At 34.3% G+C, this 20,054-nt stretch overlaps 1 protein-coding gene across 1 annotated transcript; it reads right to left on the minus strand.

Annotated features, from left to right (window-relative positions):
* Positions 1-16,921: 16,921 nt before the first annotated feature.
* On the minus strand, positions 16,922-19,441 carry LOC111439300 (amino acid permease 4-like). Its single transcript, XM_023077064.1, has 6 exons — positions 19,289-19,441; positions 18,966-19,199; positions 18,789-18,882; positions 18,503-18,717; positions 17,979-18,118; positions 16,922-17,704 (listed from the first exon to the last, which is right to left on the minus strand). Exons 1-6 carry the CDS (start codon positions 19,350-19,352, stop codon positions 17,051-17,053), a joined length of 1,401 nt encoding a protein of 466 aa, XP_022932832.1. The 5' UTR covers positions 19,353-19,441; the 3' UTR covers positions 16,922-17,050.
* Between the last annotated feature and the right edge of the window lie 613 nt (positions 19,442-20,054).

Below are 20,054 nucleotides of genomic sequence, written 5' to 3' on the forward strand. Positions count from 1 at the left end.
AGGATGTCACGTTGATGATAATGTCACCTATGCACTCATGGGGAGAAAAACTAAGGGGTACTTTGAAAGTGTTTTCAGGACCAAAACACGATATATAACATGACAACCTTTAAGGGTTAGTTCCTGAAAACGAAACAAGAAGTCATATCCTAGCTCAAGGTTTAAATATGCTCCAAATCACCAACCATGTCCTATAAGGTCTATTTTATATGACACGAGGATAAGCTCAAGATTTAAAGTTGGTTGGAGCAAGTTTGGAACATAAGCCAAGATGAAACTTAAGGAAACGCCTAAAGAAAACATGTCAAGATTCAAGACTCTTCTAGAACCTTCTAAAGAACTCCCTAGGAATCTATGACCTTCTAGAACAACTCATGCTAAGATGGGTTCATATGATTACGAATGCATGTTACAAGTTATGCTTCAAAAAAATAAGAACCTTAGAAACTTGCAAGGTTAAGAGCCAAGAACATTACGAAACAAGCTTTACAACTACCAAGATAAGAAGAATGCTAGGTACCACTCAAAGATGAGGACCAAAGTCCTTAGACATGAAAATTCAAGAATGATAGGTATTACTCTATGCATGTCTAATTGTGGCCCATAACTCCCACCATGCAGTGCTTTCTAAGGAGGTCTTTTTCCTCTTCTAGGTGGGATGCCCTGCATCGTGTTTCCTTTGCAGGATGTCATGCTTGGCCTCATTCTCCTCACCTAGATGAGATACCCTGCGCTATGTTATGATTTGCAGGATGCCATATTCATGTATGCACTGATCATGCGACCTATATGGTCTATGTTAGATTAAGCGACCTTTATGGTTTATGGCATGTTCATGCATGCATCGATCATGTGACCTTTATGGTATATCATGGGGAGTAACCTATGGCCACGATGGAGCAAGAAGAGAGTAAGTTACCCTAGCCATGAATCAAGAACCTCTTAAGACCTCTCTCGGTACATCATGCTTATGACTTAGACTACGCTACTTGGAACGTATGAAGCTTTGAGCGTAGGTATTAAAACTGTGTCGCTTGGAATGCATGAAGCCTCGGACACAGGATGACAAGTTTATGTCTAGTACCGTAAGTCCTAAGGGGAGTGTCTTGGAGAACGAATTAAGAAACATAACAAGAATTTACAATAAGAACACGAACAAAAACAAGAACATGAAAAGAAAAGGTGTGGTACCCTAGCATATCAAGGACACGATTAAGAGCCTACAAGTAGGCTGCTTACTGAGTCTTGTACTCATTTCTTATTCTCTATTTTTTTCAGGAAATAAGAGCTGGTCGAGGTCGGGAGCGGACTCTGGAGCAGGTGCCATAGACAAACCTCACCCGTCGTCCTTCAACCCTTTTGTGTCGTCGCTTAACTTGTGTTTTAACTGTTGTGTTGTGTTTTAAAATACTTTGTATCATCTTTATTTTGATATAATGTTTGATATGTTTTAAGTTTTGGTTGTTTTATTTTGTTAAAAATTTTACCCGTCTTTTAGAGTCATCGAGTCAGTGCGGTCCTTACAGGAGCGATTCATGCGAGACAATGTTTCAAGACCTAAAACAAAGGTTAGTGCTAGCCTCAGAAAGAATTGAACATGAGACAACCAAGATAATTAGAGTACCACCATGAAAAAGTAAATATGGTCACCGATGCTCTAAGTCAGAAAATAGCAAACTCTCAGCCCTCATCACAAAAGAGTCATGGGTGCAGGCGGATTTCGAGCGAGCCAATATAGCAATAGTAGCTGAAAGAGTGGTAGCTTAGATGGCTCGACTCACGGTCCAACCCACACTTTGACTGAGAATTATTGAGTCTCAACAAGAGGAACCTAACCTAGATAAGATTTTGGGTCAGCTAATAGTGGGTTCAATGGATAGTTTCTCCAAATCATCAAATGACGGATTGCTATGTCAAGGACAACTGTGTGTTTTAGTAGTGGAGGAGATGAGGAATGACATACTAAATAAGGCTCACAACTCGTCATTCTCTATGCACTCAGGCTACTAAGATGTACGAAGAATTGAAACAACATTTGTGGTAGCAATGTATGAAAAAGGACATAGCAAAATTCATGAGAAAGTGTTTAGTATGCGAACAAGTTGAAACTGGTAGACAGAGGACGATAGGATTGTTGCAACCCCTCAATATACCAGAATGGAAGATTGAAAATATTTCTATGGACTTCATCTTATGCCTACCTAAAACACAGAAGGGATCTACAGTAATCTGGGTAATCGTCGATAGACAGACTATATCTCAACCTTGTAATATTTGAGTTGCCTAATATGATATCTAGTACACTCTTCCACGTACATGCTAAGAGGCATGACACACTTTAGTAGAAAAGCACCTTGAAGATACGTGATATTGAGGATGGACTAGTGACGTAGTCCCAGTTCAAAGGTGGATAACTAATGAAGTACTACCTAGTTGTAGTAAGGTGCAAGAATAAGGTAGCCTTCCTAGAACTGAAATAGGGTGTGGAGAGAGTCAAGTAGTACAATTTAGTGCCCTACGAATTGGCAAGGTTTGCGCCAGAGGTTGTCAGTACAGAGATGACGAAGATGAACCACTTCATTACAATTTTGAAGGATGAGATCTAGGGCTTGAGATTGCCAAGGCTTCCTCAGTGCATACAAAAGAATTGTATAATGCTAAAAAGATGGACGTGTGCACTTGGATTAGATCCTATGGAACCTATAAGATTGTGATCAGGTTTTGATAGGTGGCTTGATATGAGCCAAGAGACATCAATCATACAATATACTTCAATGAAGATGTGAAGAAAAGGTTGTCAAAATTATCAAAAGATGTTTCAATTCATGCTACCTTGAAGAAGAATAAAGTTTGATTGTTGTAAATTTTGGGTGGGTTACAATTTAGAGTAATTTAGAGTTATTGTATTTTAAGACATTTTATTTACTTTAGGTTACATTTACATGATGGCTAAGTATGGTCATTAAGTATGAATGTTACGGAATGCCTTTAATTCATTTTGAGGCTATATAAAGCCATGTATGTTATATTTGTAAGCAGACTTGGAAAATATAGTAAAAGAAGCATTTGTGCTCTTCTTTAGCCAATGACTAAGTTTCTTTGCAATTCTATGTAGTTTAGGTTGCATGTAGAATCATTCAAGCTCGACATGATCAATCTTGCTTGTGGAGTGATTCAAATCTCAATCAAGTGTTCTTGCGTTGAGATATTTGATCAACAAGAATCATTCAAGCTAGACATGATCGATCTTGCTTGTGGAGTGATTCGAATCTTAAACAATGTTCTTGCCTTGAGATATTTGATCAACAAGGTAATCCGAATCTTATTCTCCTTGTATTGATTCCACATCTTATCATGGCTATTCCCTAGTAGTGAATTTTAAACCCTCGATAGAGTGAAACATCATAAACGATAGACATGGTGGCTCTAGGAGCACCCTAGGAGTTGGAAACATTTTCATGGACAAAGAACCCAAGAGGTCCATCGTCATGGTTCGGTAAACTTAACGAGAGGAAATGTAGCAACTTGGACAAGAAAATTGGACAAGAGGATGTCCTACTATTGGGAATTGTGCCAACCAATTTTTGAAGACCAAAGTTTTTAAATTAGAGAGAATTTATAACACCTGGAGCAATGGAGGGCAAATTGGAGGATGTGGTAGAAGAGAAAAACGCTTAGAAAATTCAAAAGAAATCAATAAAATATAAAAACAATAGTGAAAAATTAGAAAAATTTGTCAAAGTAAGCACGGAAAAGTAAGTTGATCATTTTGATCCACCAATCCTATTTAGGAACAAAAGGAAAGGAAAAAAGAGAGAAAGAAGAAAATAAAGGTTAGGGTTCTTGAGAGAGAGTAAAGAGAGAAAATCGAAATCTGTTCCTTCACAAGACTTGCTCAGTGGGATAACAATTTTGTGCTTTTAAATCACTCCATTCCTTCAAGAATAAAGGAAGATTTGAAGGTAAGCTAAAAGCTTGCTTAGGAAGATACACTTCAAACAAAATCATTGAACTGAGTAGGATTCAAAATGCAGCGCACGTCTTTGTAGTGGATGGCGCAAGTTGACTTACTTGATTAGCTTAGTGATAAGACAAGGAATCACTACAAGGAGAATAAGATTCGGATTACCTGATTGATTGAATATCTCAAGGCAAAAATATTGTTTGAGTTTCGAATCATTTCACAAGCAAGATTGATCATGTCGAGCTTGAATGATTCTACATGCAACGTAAACTACTGGTTATCCCATTCACTATGGCTGATGGACCTGTTTATTGGCTTTCAATATTACATACTATTGTTTTATTGTTTACAATCGAAGCAGAGTATATGACGGTCAGTGAAATCTTAAAAAAAAAAAGCATTTGGATGTATTGTTTGGTTAATGACTTGGGTATTTCTCAAGAACATATAGAGATGTTTTGTGATAGGGAGAAAGATGATTGTTTGTCCAATAACCAAGTTAATCATGCTTGAACCAAGCATATTCATGTCTGATTTTATTTTGTTCGAGAAATAGTTAATGAAGGGACAATCGTTTATTTAAAATTGAAACTGTTAAGTGATCCTATGAATATGTTGAGACACGTGTTTGCTCATGAAAAGTTACCACATTACATAGATTTGATCAGGTAAGAAATAGTCTTTTGATTAGTGGCAGCATGTAATAGCAATAATAATAATAATAAATAAATAAATAAGTAAACAAACAAATTAAAAAATTTAAAAATTAAAAAAAATAACTTTAAATAATAATAATAATAATAAATAAACAAAAAAATTCCACCCTCACCACTACTTTCCACTCATCTCTTATCCCTCTCCGGATCATCTCTCCTCAAACCAAATAATCTCAAGTTCCTGAAAAGAAACAAACAAAAAAACAAATTCAGATTTGAGAAAAACAAAAATGGTTTTCATTTGGAGAGAGATTTTGATCTCCTATTACCGTAAATTCTTTCTCAGAATTCTTTTTCCTTTATAATTAGCGTGACAAGAAATCAAGTTAGAATTAGATCTCATTTCCTTTATCCAATTTTTTTACAAGAAATCTGGTCTAAATCAAATATCATTTTTCTTTATCCAATTAATTATATTTTTATAGGAAATAAAGGTTAGGATCAATAAAATTTTACTCTATAAAAAGTCAGATGAGTAGCCACACCCTCCATTAAAAATTGGTTATGAATATGGCTTAAAAAAAAACTAAAATAAAATAATATAAGATAAAAGAAAGAAATTCGGTAAGTAAGAAAATAAGGATTTTAAAAGAAGGAAATTCCGTAAGTGCAGAAAATAAGGAAATACATAATGAAAGAAAGAAAAAGGGAAATTTTAGAAATAAGGATCCATTAACAAAATTAGCTAGTAATATCTGGTTACATAATGAAAATAAATATAGAAAACTATATGTATTTAGAGAATGAAAATAAATACAGAGAGGAAGACAGGAGACTGATGAAAGATTTGGTGAACAAAATTTAAAGACAAAATTAAAAGATAAAATAGTAAATATTAGAGGCAAGAAACTCCATTAAATTTTGTCGAGTAACAATATCTTTCCTACCACAAAAATAACATATTTAGTGAAAATAGAATTATATTGTATAGGTATATATATATATATATATATATATTCCAAGACTCATAAAGTCTCTAATGCTCACATGAAGTCGAACACATGGATCATTGCAAAATTGAGAGAATGAAATTGAAATTGATGTCATGGTTCATATAGGTTGACTTGAATACAAAGGATAAAATCAAACTTTCTTAAGGATAAATTGGTGAGACCAGTCTAAGCTAATCAGGTAAGTGGTCTTACTATGGGTAGGGTTATATTTGATGTTGACACGTGCCCCGTGGTTCTGCACGTGTCATATATATTTATTTGTGTGAATTGTTTGTGAACCGATGTGCTTATGATATGTTATGTATACATTATGATATGTGAATTGTATGGTAATACTTGCAATACAATGTGTTCAATGATATGTTTGAGATAGGATACGAGAAGGATGCACTAAATGTAATGTAACAATAGGAGTAAGGTATGTTCATGAAACGTTAAGGTTAGGTTACGTATCGAAGTGCTATGGATATGAGAGATTGATAAAAACGATATGGTCACGATCGATTGATAAGAGAACACATTAGGTTATGGGTAGAAGGGGATAAGATTATGATAGATTGATAGAAAGATATTGTTAGGATAAGTTCTTGTAACGATATGACTAAGGTACGTTTATGTAACGATATGACTGTGATATGTATAAGAACGTTAAGACTATGATAAGTTAGGGAACGATATGATCATGAAGTGTTTACGATATGCTATGATTATGATACGACATGTGAATGACATATATATATATATATATAGATATATATATATGTTGTCCTATGATGTGAAAATAATATGAAATATGTTATGGCACAAGATATGTGATAAATTGACATGTTTATGATATGATATATTGTGATGCAATATGTTATTGTATGATATGTATATGATGAAATGTTATGTTAAAAGCATGGAACATTATGTTATGTCTCCTATTAGGATAGTGTGGGTTGTGTGTAGAGTATATGGTACACATCTAAGCTGCCCATAAGGATAGTGCCCTAGGAAAATAAACGGATACAATACGCCCCGTCATTGCATCCGCATGTTCTTGCATTTATCCCCCGATAGTGGGATCACTTACTGAGTATTTCTTAAAATACTCAAACTACGTGCTACCTCTATTTCAGGTTAAGTAAAAAGTATACTCAACCGTCTAAAATACTTGATGGGAGGAAAAATGTATATGAGATACATCGTTTTCTTTTTACGCTCTCTGAAAAATTCATACCGTGAGATTCAAGCTCGACCTCGTGTTGCCCTGGGCACGGCCTCCATTCGAAAGGTATTTGCATGAGCCAATAATAAGGTGAATAGAGAAAGTATTTATAGTAACCAGGAGAAGGAAGTATATCAACACATCCTATGATCTCCACCACTATGTTGCACCGTGAGATTCCCATGTTTCGCTTGCATGTTGCACTAGAGAAACTACCTATTCGGAAGGTCGTAACATAGGAGTCGGAACAACGAAAACTCTAGTAATGGATAGGATTTCTTAGGTTCATTCCCAACTTTGGCTTTTTCATTCAATAGCATTGTTGGGGCCGACCTCTTAGGTCTGAAAATGGCAAGTCACACTTACAAAGAATTACTAAGAGTTAGTATATTCTTGACCAAAGTGATGATAACTAAAACACTATAGGAATAAGAGTTATTCTGGGATTAATGTTTAAGTCAAGAATGTCTTGGTTTAGTGAAGAGTGATTGACTGCCCCTTGGTAGCCGTTGCTCTGACTCACTAAAGTATCGTTGCAAAAATTAATAGTTTTTAGGTATATTATTACATTTGCTAAACCTGATTAGATTAAAAAGGATTAAGTCAATTCACTGGAATTTGTTTTATATCTCAGCATGTCAAGCTCAATAGTACAATTACTCGCTTCTGAGAAATTAAACGGCGACAATTACGCAACTTGAAAATCAAACCTAAACACAAATACTTGTAATTAATGATTTGAGGTTTGTTTTAACTAAGGAATGTCCTCTAAACTCCAGCTCAAATGCATATCGAACAGTTCGGGATGCATATGACAGATGGACAAGGGCAAATGACAAAGCTCGAGTGTACATTTTAGCCAGCATATCTAATGTTTTGGCTAAGAAACACGATGTTAATGGGTACTGCTAAAGAGATTATGGAATCTTTGAAAGGGATGTTTGGACAATTGTCCTTCTCCCTTAGATATGATGCCATAAAATACATTTACAATTGTCGTATGAAAGAAGGGACCTCTATTAGAGAACATGTCTTAGACATGATGGTACATTTCAATGTGGCAAAAGTAAACGCAGTTGTCATTGATGAGAAGAGCCAAGTTAGTTTTATCATGGAGTCTCTTCCGAAGAGCTTCCTACAGTTTCGCACAAATGCAATGATGAACAAGATAGAATATAAATTGAATACTCTTCTCAATGAGCTACAAACTTATCAGTCCCTCTTGATCAACAAGGGACAAGCAGGAGAAGCAAATGTTGTTGTCTCTAAGAAATTACTACAAGGATCGTCCTCCAAATATAAGTCTGGTCCTTCAACTTCTAAAAATGTTTTGATGAAGAAGAAGGGTAAGGGGAAAAGATAAGATTCCTGCTGGCTGCAAATGCAAGGTTTAAAATGCAGAGAAAAATGTTTCCATTGCAACGAAAACGGGCACTGAAAAGAAATTGCCCAAAATACCTTGTAGAGAAGAAAGACGAAAAGAAACAACATCGTACATGTGATTTACTAATTGTAGAAATATGTTTAGTAGAGTATGATAACTCAACCTGTATACTAGATTCAGAGGCCATTAATCACATTTGTTTCTTTTTAAGAAAACTAGTTCCTAGAAAGTGCTTGTGTAAGGCTAGATAACACTTAGAGTTGGAACAAGAGAGGTTGTCTCATTAAGATCAGTAGAAAATTTAAACTTATTTTTTTGGAGATAGATTCATCATATTAGATAATGTACTTTTTGTTCCTGGAATGAAAATCAATCTAATATTTATCTCTTGTTTATTAGAATAATTGTATAAAATATCTTTTGAAATCAATGAAGTCTTCATTTGCAAAATAGGTATTCATATTTGTTCCGCAAAACTAGAAAACAACTTATATATGTTCAAACCGAGCGAAAAAAAAGCTGTTTTAAATACCAAGATGTTTAAACACAGCTAAAACTCAAAATTAACGACAAAAGATTTCTCCTAAACGATCTTTTTTTCGAAAAAGGTTATAGAGCCAAAGAACCCTTAGAACTCATGCATACAGATTTCTATGGACCAATGAATGTTAAAGCACGAGGAGTGTATGAATATTTCCTCAGTTTTATTGATGATATATTTCCTCAGTTTTATTGATGATTATTCAAGTTATGGTTATATTTATCTTATACACCACAAGTTTGAATCTCTTGAAAAGTTCAGAGCGTATAAGACTGGGTTGAGAATCTATTAGGTAAAACTATCAAAATACTTCGATCAGATCAAGGTGGAGAGTATATGGACTTAAGATTTCAGGACTATATGATAGAGCATGGAATAACGTCTCAACTCTCAGCCCCTGATATACCTCAACAGAACAGTGTATCATAAAGGAGAAATAGAACTCTATTAGACATGATTCGGTCTATGATGAGTCTTTCTCAATTAGCTGATTCGTTTTGGGGATATGCAGTGGAGACTACTGCATACATTTTGAACATGGTTCCTTCTAAGAGTGTTTTAGAAACACCTTATGAGTTATGAATAGGGCGTAAAGGTAGTTTACGTCACTTCAGAATTTGAGGATGCCCAGCACATGTGTTGGTGAAAAACCCCAAGAAATTAGAACGTCGTTCAAAATTATGTCTATTCATAGGATACCCCAAACAGACGAAAGGTGGTCTGTTTTATGACTCTCAAGAAAATAGAGTGTTTGTATCAACAAACGCTACATTCTTAGAGGAGACCACGTAAGAAATCATCAACCTCGCAGCAAACTAGTATTGAGTGACATTTCTAAAGAAGTTATTGATAAAACAACAAGAGTTGTTGATCAGGCTAGTCCTTCAACAAGAGTCGTTGATGGAGCTGGCACTTTTGATCAATCACATCCTTCTCAAGAGTTGAGAATGCCTCGATGCAGTGGGAGGGTTATAACTCAACTCGATCGTTACTTGGGTTTGGTAGAAACATAGGTCATTATACGTGATGATGGCGTTGAGGATCCATTGACCTATAAACAGGCAATGAATGATATAGATATGGATCAAAGCAATGAATCTTGAAATAGAGTCAATATACTTCAATTCAGTTTGGGAACTGGTAGATCAACCAAATGGGGTAAAACCTATTGGTTGCAAATGAATCTACAAGAGGAAATGAGACAAAGTCGGTAAGGTACAGACCTTTAAAGCTCGACTTGTACCAAAAGGTTATACCCAAAGAGAGGGGGTGGACTATGAAGAAACCTTCTCTCCTGTTGTTATGCTTAAATCGATTAGAATACTCTTGTCCATTGCCACATTTTATGATTATGAAATTTGGCAAATGAATGTCAAGACAGCCTTTCTAAACGGCAACCTTGAGAAGAGTATCTATATGGCTCAACCAAAGGGGTTCATTGAACAGGATCACAAGCAAAAAGTTTGCAAGATTAAAAAGATCCATTTATGAGTTGAAGCAAGTATCTCAATCCTGGAATATAAGATTTGATACTATGATCAAATCTTATGACTTTAAACAGAATATTGACGAACCTTGTATTTACAAGAATATAGTCAACTCTATAGTAGTTTTCCTGCTGTTGTACATTGACGATATCCTACTCATTGAGAATGATGTAGGTTTTCTAAATAACATTAAGCATTGGCTAGCGATACAATTTTAAATAAAAAATTTGGGAGAAGCTCAGTTTGTTCTTGGAATCCAAATTGTTTGAAATCGGAAGAACAAAACACTAGCACTGTCTCAAGCATCGAACATGGACAAAATGTTTGTCTTATATAAGATGCAGGACTCCAAGAAAGGATTAATACCTTTTAGGCTGAGTATGTTGCTGGTTGTGAAGCAACGAAAAAATGGCTTAGGAAGTTCTTAACTGATTTGAAAATCGTTCCAAATATGCATTTGTCTATCCCTCTTTGCTTTGATAAGAGTGGAGCAGTTGCAAATTTTAAAGAACCTAGAAGCCATAAGCGAAGAAAACATATTGAGCCCAAATATCATCTCATAAGGAGATTGTGCAACAGCCAAAAAAAAAATCATAAATAAATAAATAAATAAAATTACATTAAAAAAATAATAAACAAATAAATAAACCAAAAAAGAAACAACTCATCCCCACTTCTCTCCACTCACCTCCCATCCCTTCCCTAATTATCTCTCCTCAAACCACCCTTCCAAAAAAAATCACACCTTGCAAAAAGAAACTGAAATCAACCATTGCCAGATTTAATTTGACAAAAAAATGAAATGACCTTTGCCTACTTGAGATTCACTTAACTGAGATTTAGTGAAGATCATATATATTAAATGTTAATTTTCTTTTGTCCTATGTTTTTTTAGAAATCATAGTTAATTATAGTTAGATCTTCATTAAATCATTAAAATTGTTTAGATTTGAGTTAGAAACTAAATGTCAATCATTTATATGAATTTTAATAAAGCACATCATATTAGTAATGTTAGATCAATAAATTTATACGAATAGATTAAAAATAAAATAGTCAAGAAAATTTGTAAACAACATTCAAGTCTTAACAGAATGAGAAGAAAATGAAACACAGAGACAAGAAAAGATTTAGAAACAGGATCTGCTCCAAATTTGGAATACATGTGAACAAAATTAGAAGGCAAAGGAAAAAAAACAAAAAGGAAAATTCAATTTGAAATAACTTTATCAACTTTTTTATACAACAGTAACCATAGAAAATAATATTTTTAATAAAAACATAATTATAGATATATAATTTCAAGAGTTTTAACCATGGACTAATGTAAATTAGAGAAATAGTTTTATAGAGTTCAAACTTGAAACTGGTGTCATGGGCTTACGTAAATTGGCTTGGATTTCAAAGGACAGAATCGAACTTTCATTAAGGATATATTCGTGACAATAACTTAAGCTAACCAGGTAAGTGGCCTTACTATTGACATGGTTATATTTGAGGTTGACATGTGCCCTGTGGTTCTGCACATGTTATATATATTGATATGTGTGAATTGTTTGTGGAACGATATGCTTCTTATATGTTATGTATATATTATAATATGTGAATTGTATGATAATAATTACAGTACGATGTGTTCAATGATATGTTTGAGATAGTAGACGAGAAGGATGCACAAAACGAAATGTAACAATAGGAGTAAGATACGTTCATGAAACATTAAAGTTAGGTTACATACCGGAGCGCTATGAATATGAGAGATTGATGAAAGAATACAGTTAGGTTATGGGTAGAAAGGGATAGGTGTGTGATAAATTGATAGAACGATAGAGTAAAGTACGTTTCTGTGATGATATGACTAAGGTATGTACACGTAACGATATGACTGTGATAGATATAAGAATGTTAAGGCTTTGATAAGTTAGGAAATGATATGACCACAATTAGTTTACGATATGACATGTTTATGATACGATATATTGTGATGTGATATGTTATGTTTAGATTATTTTGTGTGACCATTGAGGTAATTGTTGTATGAATTGCACGTTATGAAATGACATGTTAAAAGCATAGAGCGTTATGCTATGTTTTCTAAATTGTATGCATACAGCATGTTATGAATGACATGATATTACGATAAATGAAATGAAATATAACCCCGTTAGAATTATGCATGATATGAGAATTGAAAAATGAGAAAAGACATGATATGAATGTAAAACGATAGCGGGGTTATATTTAATAATGTCGAAAATGGAAAAATAGTGGGACCTCATGCATTATGTGTGCTCATGTATTTGGGGATACCCCTATTTCATCACCATGGGCAAGGGTACGATCATTATGTTTTACATAATGCTACCGGCAAGGGTAAGATCATTTTTTTTTACATAATGCTGTCATGACGGTTACTAGTTCTAACGAATGTTTGGCCTAAAGAGCTCCCAGAGTATGCTCGCCCGACAAGGAAAGTGGCCCAGTGGTGTGCGAACTAACTAGTGAGTCCATACTCGCACGTATAAGCTATGTGTAGAGTATATGGTACACATTCAAGTTAACCATTAGGATAGTACCGTAGGAAAATAAATTGAAAGGATAGATTCCGTCATTGCATTCGCATGTTCTTGCATTTAACCCCAATAGTGGGGTCACTTACTGAGCATTTCTTAAAATACTCTAGCCATGTGCTACCTCTATTCAAGCTAAGGCAAGACATTCCTGTACGGCTGATGATGACATCGCAACTTGAGACCATGACACATGCATAGGGTAGTCGCATTTATTTTTTTAATCTAAACTTTTATTTATTTTATTTAGTCTTTTTTTTTTTTTTTTGTCGTTTTAAAGGTGTTTTCAAAACACGTAAGTCCACGGATGTGTTTTAAGCTAAATGTTATGTTTTATGAAAGTTTAAATGAAGTATTTCTCCATTCATGTTTATGACATGTATACAAGTGACCTTAAATTAAGTAGAAAATTTCGGATCGTTACAGAGGAGATGTGATCGTCACATAGATAACTTTAGAGCACAACATTGCTGATCCATTTACCCTCACGGCTAAAGTGTTTGAAGGGCACTTAGTGAGTCTAGGACTACGAGTTATGTAATCTAGGGCAAGTGGGAGAAAAGACATGGGTATTTGATGCCCTAGTTTATTGTATTTATGTCTTTCTCTCTACTCAACATTATAAAACCCCACTAGAGTTTTAATCAAGTAGGAGTTTGTTGGGTTTTACGTCCTAAAACTCATAGTTTGTAAACAAAAACATGTTCTATTTGCAATAAAGTTATTATTGATGTTTATTCAGTAAAGATTGTAGTTAAATAAAGTGAATTTTACGATCACTAATCTAAATCCAATAAACTAAGAAAACTCTAGCTATAGTATATGATTATTTGAACTATATGTAGAGACATAAAAGTGGATCAAGTTCAAGTATATAGTCAAAATGATGTATAGTATATAGATAAGGCTGAGTACCTTATCTTAGGGACATTATGGATGCAGCCCACTTTTATATATGATATAAACATGTGGAGACATGTGGGTGGAGACATCCTATGCAATGAGTATTGGATAAGATCGGACCATGAAGAAAGTCACTCTCATTTTATAATGTCGTTTACTGCTAAGACTGATTTTTTCATTCGATGACCTAAGTAACTCGACCTTAATTCTGAGCTAACTAAGAACTCCAGTTTATTCGAAATTATCCTTAGATTTTCATGGGTGAGAGTAGCCCGAGTTCACTGACTCAATAAGCCTCCCATTTTAAGGGTAAGACTGGGTGAATAGGTGGGGACATAAGGTGCAAGATGGAATTCTCTCCTACCAGCTTTTAGGGATAGTAGAGAGGTTGTTTCCTTAAGTATTGACTCCAGGTCTTGAACAAGGGGCCCCGCCCTTTCATTAGCCCGAGAGGATCAGTGGGACTTAAGGAAGAAAAAGTAACTTCAGGGGAAAAATGGTAAATTGACCTAGTTACGAACAACTTGTGAAGGATCAACTTACTAATCATGGTTATATCAACTGGACAAAAATATATCTATAGTGAGGAGTGCAACTATTAGGCTATAATGGAGTATCCTGGTAGTTAACGAATGTTGGTTAACAAGGTTAATGAGTTTAGTCGGTTAATCTCAGATTGTTGGAGCCCATGATCTTTAAGTCTATTAGGTATAGGGGCTAGCTCATATCGAACTAAACCTTAGAATAGTGTAACGAGTAAGTTCGAAGTGTTCGAATTCAAATTAGGGAATATGCACTAAATATATAAGATATATTTAATCGAATTTTGTTTTAATTACGAATTAACCAAAAAGAGAGAATTGGGGATATTTAAATAAAATTTAAATATTGTAATTATGAATAGTGATTCATAATCAATATGTGCCGGAATTGATTGAGATTGACATTTGATTTAATGTTAAATATTAATTAAGTTGTTTAATTAATCATTTAATATTATTTTAATTTGAAATTAATTGTTGAATTAAAATAAAGAAAGTCAAAATGTTGAGTTAATGGAATATTGAGTGTCAGTCAATATATGGTTTAAGCAAACTTGAATGTTTGCCACGTAATCACAGTAGAATTTTGTGTGTCAAGATTTGGTAATCTCAAATTTGCAAGAGCATTCAAATACGATGGAGTAATCAAGGTACATAGAAATCTTCTTGGAAAAGCTTTGAGAAAATCTTTCCAAACCTCTCTCTTCACCTATACTAAATTTTTTTCAAGTTTACCCAGATTCCACAATCCCATTCTAAGGTAGGAGAATAGTAGGGAAGACACTAGTGGTGGATCGAAACCAGTTAATGAGGAAAACAGAATTAAAACAAGAAATAAATTTGAACTACAAAAGGTTAGTACTCGAACTTCTTGAGTTTTAATGCTTTTGAACATGCTAGCTAATTTACTAAAACTAATGTACTTAGAGTGCCTAAGATCCAAATTGCTTCCGTACATGTGATATTAACATATACACTTTTTGTCTTTTCAAAACACATATCACCTTCCTCCATGGACCAACGAGTGAAATGATATTATCTTTTGATGTATTTGGTCTTTAAATGATAGATCAGGCTTTCAACTAACGGTATGACACTTATCTTGTCTCAACCATAATTTGGTGGATTCAGCGTCACTTATGTGTTGCCGCGTTGTCTGTCTTTATAGTATGATTGTGACATTCTATCCCATTTAAACTAGGCTTTCTTAGTGGGCACAGTCGCATCATGTTTTCTGACGTTCTCTTCCACTTAATTTCAACATCGTCAAGATGACGATCCAAACATTTGTAGTACCCCAAAGAAAACCTAAAGAAAGGTTTTAAGGGCACATAAGGAAGATTAAAAGATCGAAAGAAAACCTAACCTCATATAAAGATTCCAAGAATGTGTTTTTAATGCCATACCAAGGTTTGGTAAGAATTTAGGTCCAATGGAAAAGAATGAAAGAAAAAAATAAGCCAAAAAAAGGGTCAACTTTAAAAAAATTATGAATTTTTAATTTCTTAGGGAGACAAAATTTCAAGTTACTTTAAGCTAAAATGTATTTTAATTTTTAGAAAAAAATATTAATGTATTTAAAATTATAATATTATGCTTTAAGCTTAAAACAGAACTCTTTAATTCGACTTGAATTTTTTTCCATTCTCATAATCCTCCCCTTCGAGGTATAGAATCTTTGTTGACAATCATTCCTCTCTCCGATCGATATGAGATCTCACAATCCACCTCCTGACGTCTGCCTTTGATATCATTTGTAACAGTCCAATTCCATCGCTAGTAGATATTTTTCTCTTTGGGTTTCCCCTTTCAAAACGCAGTCTGTTAGGGAGAGATTTTCACACTCTTATAACGAATGTTTTGCTCCCCACTCCAACCAATGTGAGATCTCACATCACCCGTCATGTTGGCAATACCTCAATAATACCAAACAAGTCTTTTCGACATAAAACTTGTAGAGTCATAGACTGCTCATGACACAAATAAACTCACTCACTAGTAATCTCAAGAAATCGTTTCGAATATGGAAGATCAGATAAAATTGTAACCTAAGAGCTAAAAGACAACGTACAACAACCTCGAACTTTTTGTGGGAAACTCTTTATTAAGACCGGTCGATAAGAGATTACAATGGTGTAAAAATTCTCTATTTATGAGCAAATAAATTATAAGAATATGAAAAGAGTAATAAATGGAAAATTCTGTATTCATAGTCGAATAAATTACAAGGATATGGAAGAGTAATAAATGGATATGATAAGAAGGCAAGTATGAAGAAAATATCAAATATGATATATATGGTAAGCTATAATTGAGTACTAAATCTCCCTAACATTGTCAAACACAACTTCTTGTGGGAAACAGTCACAATTTCTATTATGACCAATCAAGAAAGATTACAAAACTAGAATACTACTACATTTTTGTTTTACTTGAAACTTCTTCAAATTTATTGGGATGAAAACGGTAGTAGTGAAAGGGTATTTATAGGAGATACTATACAATTTATTCCTAAAGTACATAGACAATTTACTCATACAATTATAGGATACAATTATAGGGTGTGACTATATTGGAGGAGTGATATATCCTTCTTTAAAATCAGAAAGGACAGATAAATTTTGATGGTGAATCCAACCATAATTAGATTATTAGAGAGGCCAGCATAAAGCTTGTTTTGATTTAACATTCTTTTGATTTAACATTGGACAAATTTCAAATACATAAAACAACGAATAATATACATATATTTGGTAATTCCTTTGCTCAAGTCCATGATATCAATACGTTGTCTTGAAAGGCTTATAAACCTTAAGATCAAGCATGACACCAATAACAGAGCCCACAACAGCAGCAAAGGAGATCAAAAGGCAGCCCATGCTCATGGTTTGAACACAAACCCACTTGAGACTCCATTTAGGTATCTTCTTCTGAACAATATACATCTGGACAGGAAAATACACGGTCAATGGCCAGAATTGGAGAGCCCCAATGATCCCGACCACGTCGTTGAAGAAGGGGAGCAACATAGCGACGACGGTGGTGAAGCAGACGAAAAGAGATCTCCAAATGAGTCGAAAGAGGTTGACATTGTAGGAGCGGGAGGAAGAGATGGAGAGCTTGTGGTGTTTGGTGATGAAGGGGGAGTCGGGCCATGCTTGGGCGGCTTTCTTCTCGACGAAAGCAAAGACGGGCTGAGAGAAGACTTGGTATGCGCCAACGAGGTGGACGACGATGGCGATGTTGGCGATGTCGAGGAGCCAGAATGGGTTGTAGAAGCCAAAGCCAGTCAAGAGGTTGCCTGGGGCGTCGTTGCCAAAGGCTGCGTAGCCCATGCAACCGCATAGCATGTAGAATATTGTGGTCAATGCGATGCTGAATCCTGTCGCTTTCTTCATTGTCTTTGCTTCCGAGGGTGGGCATCTGACTGTGTCCTGTTTAACCACGTTGTGGTCAGCTATTTAATTATAATTTAATCCTTATGTTCTTCCACAATATTTACATTATTTCTATTATTTATTTTATTTTACTTTTACTTTTACTTTTTTACTTTTTACTCCACTTTTCCCACGTGTCGAGTCTGCGACGTGGAGTCCGATCAATTATTTTTTTTAATCTTTTTTATTTTTCGAATATGGTGATAATTATAAGAATATTAAAAATAAAAATAATAATAATAATAATAAAAGCCTCATAAATTTAATTTACCTGAATTTCAATAAGGATAATTGAAAAAGAATAGGCAAAAGCGATGTCGCCAAGTGCTTGGAAAGTTCTCCATATCTTTTGGCTTTGATTTATTGTTCCCACACTTATTCCACTCACCGTCCCTTTAAAACTCCCCGTTTCTACACACAAAAGGACAACAAAAATATTAAAATAAAATATTTTTTTATTTATTTATAAATCTTAAATCACTACATCAAAATATGTTTTACTTCTTATTAAAAATATATCAAAAAAAAAAGTTTCTTATAAAAAATAAAAATAATAATTTCATTTAAAAAGAAATTATTTCAAAAGTTATTCCAAACATGACGGTCCACGCCTTTCGATAAAAAAATAAAATCTTTTTTTTTTTTTAATAAACACATGCTATCTTAAATTTACTTTAGTCGAATCAAGATAATTTTATTCTGATATTGGCCTTTTATCTATAAAGTTAGTTCTTAAATTTTTTCGAAAAAAAAAAAAAGAATTATTATTAAAAAAAAAAAAAAAAAAGTTGAAACCTGCAACTTTGGCTATTCCAAGGCCAAGGCCAATTGTGGAATAGGTAAAAGACATGACAGCAGCCACTGAAGAGAGCCACCAAATCTGATCAAAATCAGGAATTTGAGACAAAATTATTTCCATTACTCCAAAAGACACCATGAATGGATTGCTTGACATATGACATGGATTTTTCCCTCCGCTACTATGAAAGCAATTTGACCGTTTAACCGCCCTGCCAAACACACAAATTATCAAACTCTCACTAACAAACCAATACCCTAATGGTTCGAGTCTCCAACTTACATCATGCTGATCGCCGACGCAATCGTATATCCAATCGATATTCCGACTAGGTTCACGTATTGAAGTACTCCACATGCTGTTGTCTGACTTCTACCTTTATAGACAGAAACGGAGAGAAGAAATTTCAATATAATCAACTTATTGATAATATTTATTTCTTTCTGTTTATTTGCATACCGAGAAGGGAGCGAACTGCATGCATGTAAGTGTAGTTTCTCTTTCCATTCACTGGGTCACTGGAGCGATAGCAATCGGCGAGCAAACAGGAAGTGTAGTAGCCGATGAAGGCGAATAGCAACATCACGGAGGGACCAGCGACCCATCCGAGTTGAGCGATTGCCCATGCTAATGATAACACACCTGAACCGATGACGGCTGTGATTATGTGAGCACTTGCTGTCCAAAACGTACCTAAACATAATGAAAATAATAAGTTAAGAGTTGGAAGGTAAAATTTGTAGCGGTGGTTTGATGAATGGAAGAATAATATTATGATGTACCGGTTCTTTTGGGGCGGCCATCATCGTCGAAGCTAGCGGCATCGTTGATGGGAAGCACGGCCATGGGGGAGGAGTTGATAGAATGAAGGGAGGGAATGGTGTTTGTTGATGGAGAGGGGAAAGAGAGGAAGGCGATGGAGGGGAAGGGAGTGGAGGCAGCTGTTTATATAAAGTTTCAAAAAGGAAATATTAGTAAAAAGAAAAAAGAAAAGGGAAATTAAAATAATGAATACAAAAAATACATGTTTTTAGAAGGACCCAGTTTTAGGGATTTTCAATACTTCAATTATTATCCTCAAAATTTGCAACTCTAAAAGTCAACCTTTCTCTCTCTCCAAAGGTTGTTGGGTTGGAAAATCATGTTTCATGGTTATCAACACATACATACAACAGCAAATATATATATACCACATCTATTGAAAACAGGAACGAAACATTTTCTTAAATTTTGTGAAATGATCCGACTTTTTTAAATTTTGATTGATTATCATCGTTACTAAATGCATGTAATTATCTATAAGTTAGATTTTTTTTTTTTAATCTTTTGCAATTATTTAGATTTTAGATATTTTACTGAAAATGAGAAAATAAAATGACCAAAGTATAACAAAATTAAAAAAATTAACAAAAAAAAAAAAAATTGAAAGAAAAGGAAAATCAGAATTCATTTAAAATAGCCAAAAATAATTACAGTAAACAGAATAAAAAATTGGGAATACATATTAGCATAGGCAAAATTGGGAATACATGTTAACATAGGCAAAAC

The sequence above is a fragment of the Cucurbita moschata genome, unplaced genomic scaffold (assembly GCF_002738365.1).
Source record: "Cucurbita moschata cultivar Rifu unplaced genomic scaffold, Cmos_1.0 Cmo_Scf00090, whole genome shotgun sequence".
NCBI lineage: Eukaryota > Viridiplantae > Streptophyta > Magnoliopsida > Cucurbitales > Cucurbitaceae > Cucurbita > Cucurbita moschata.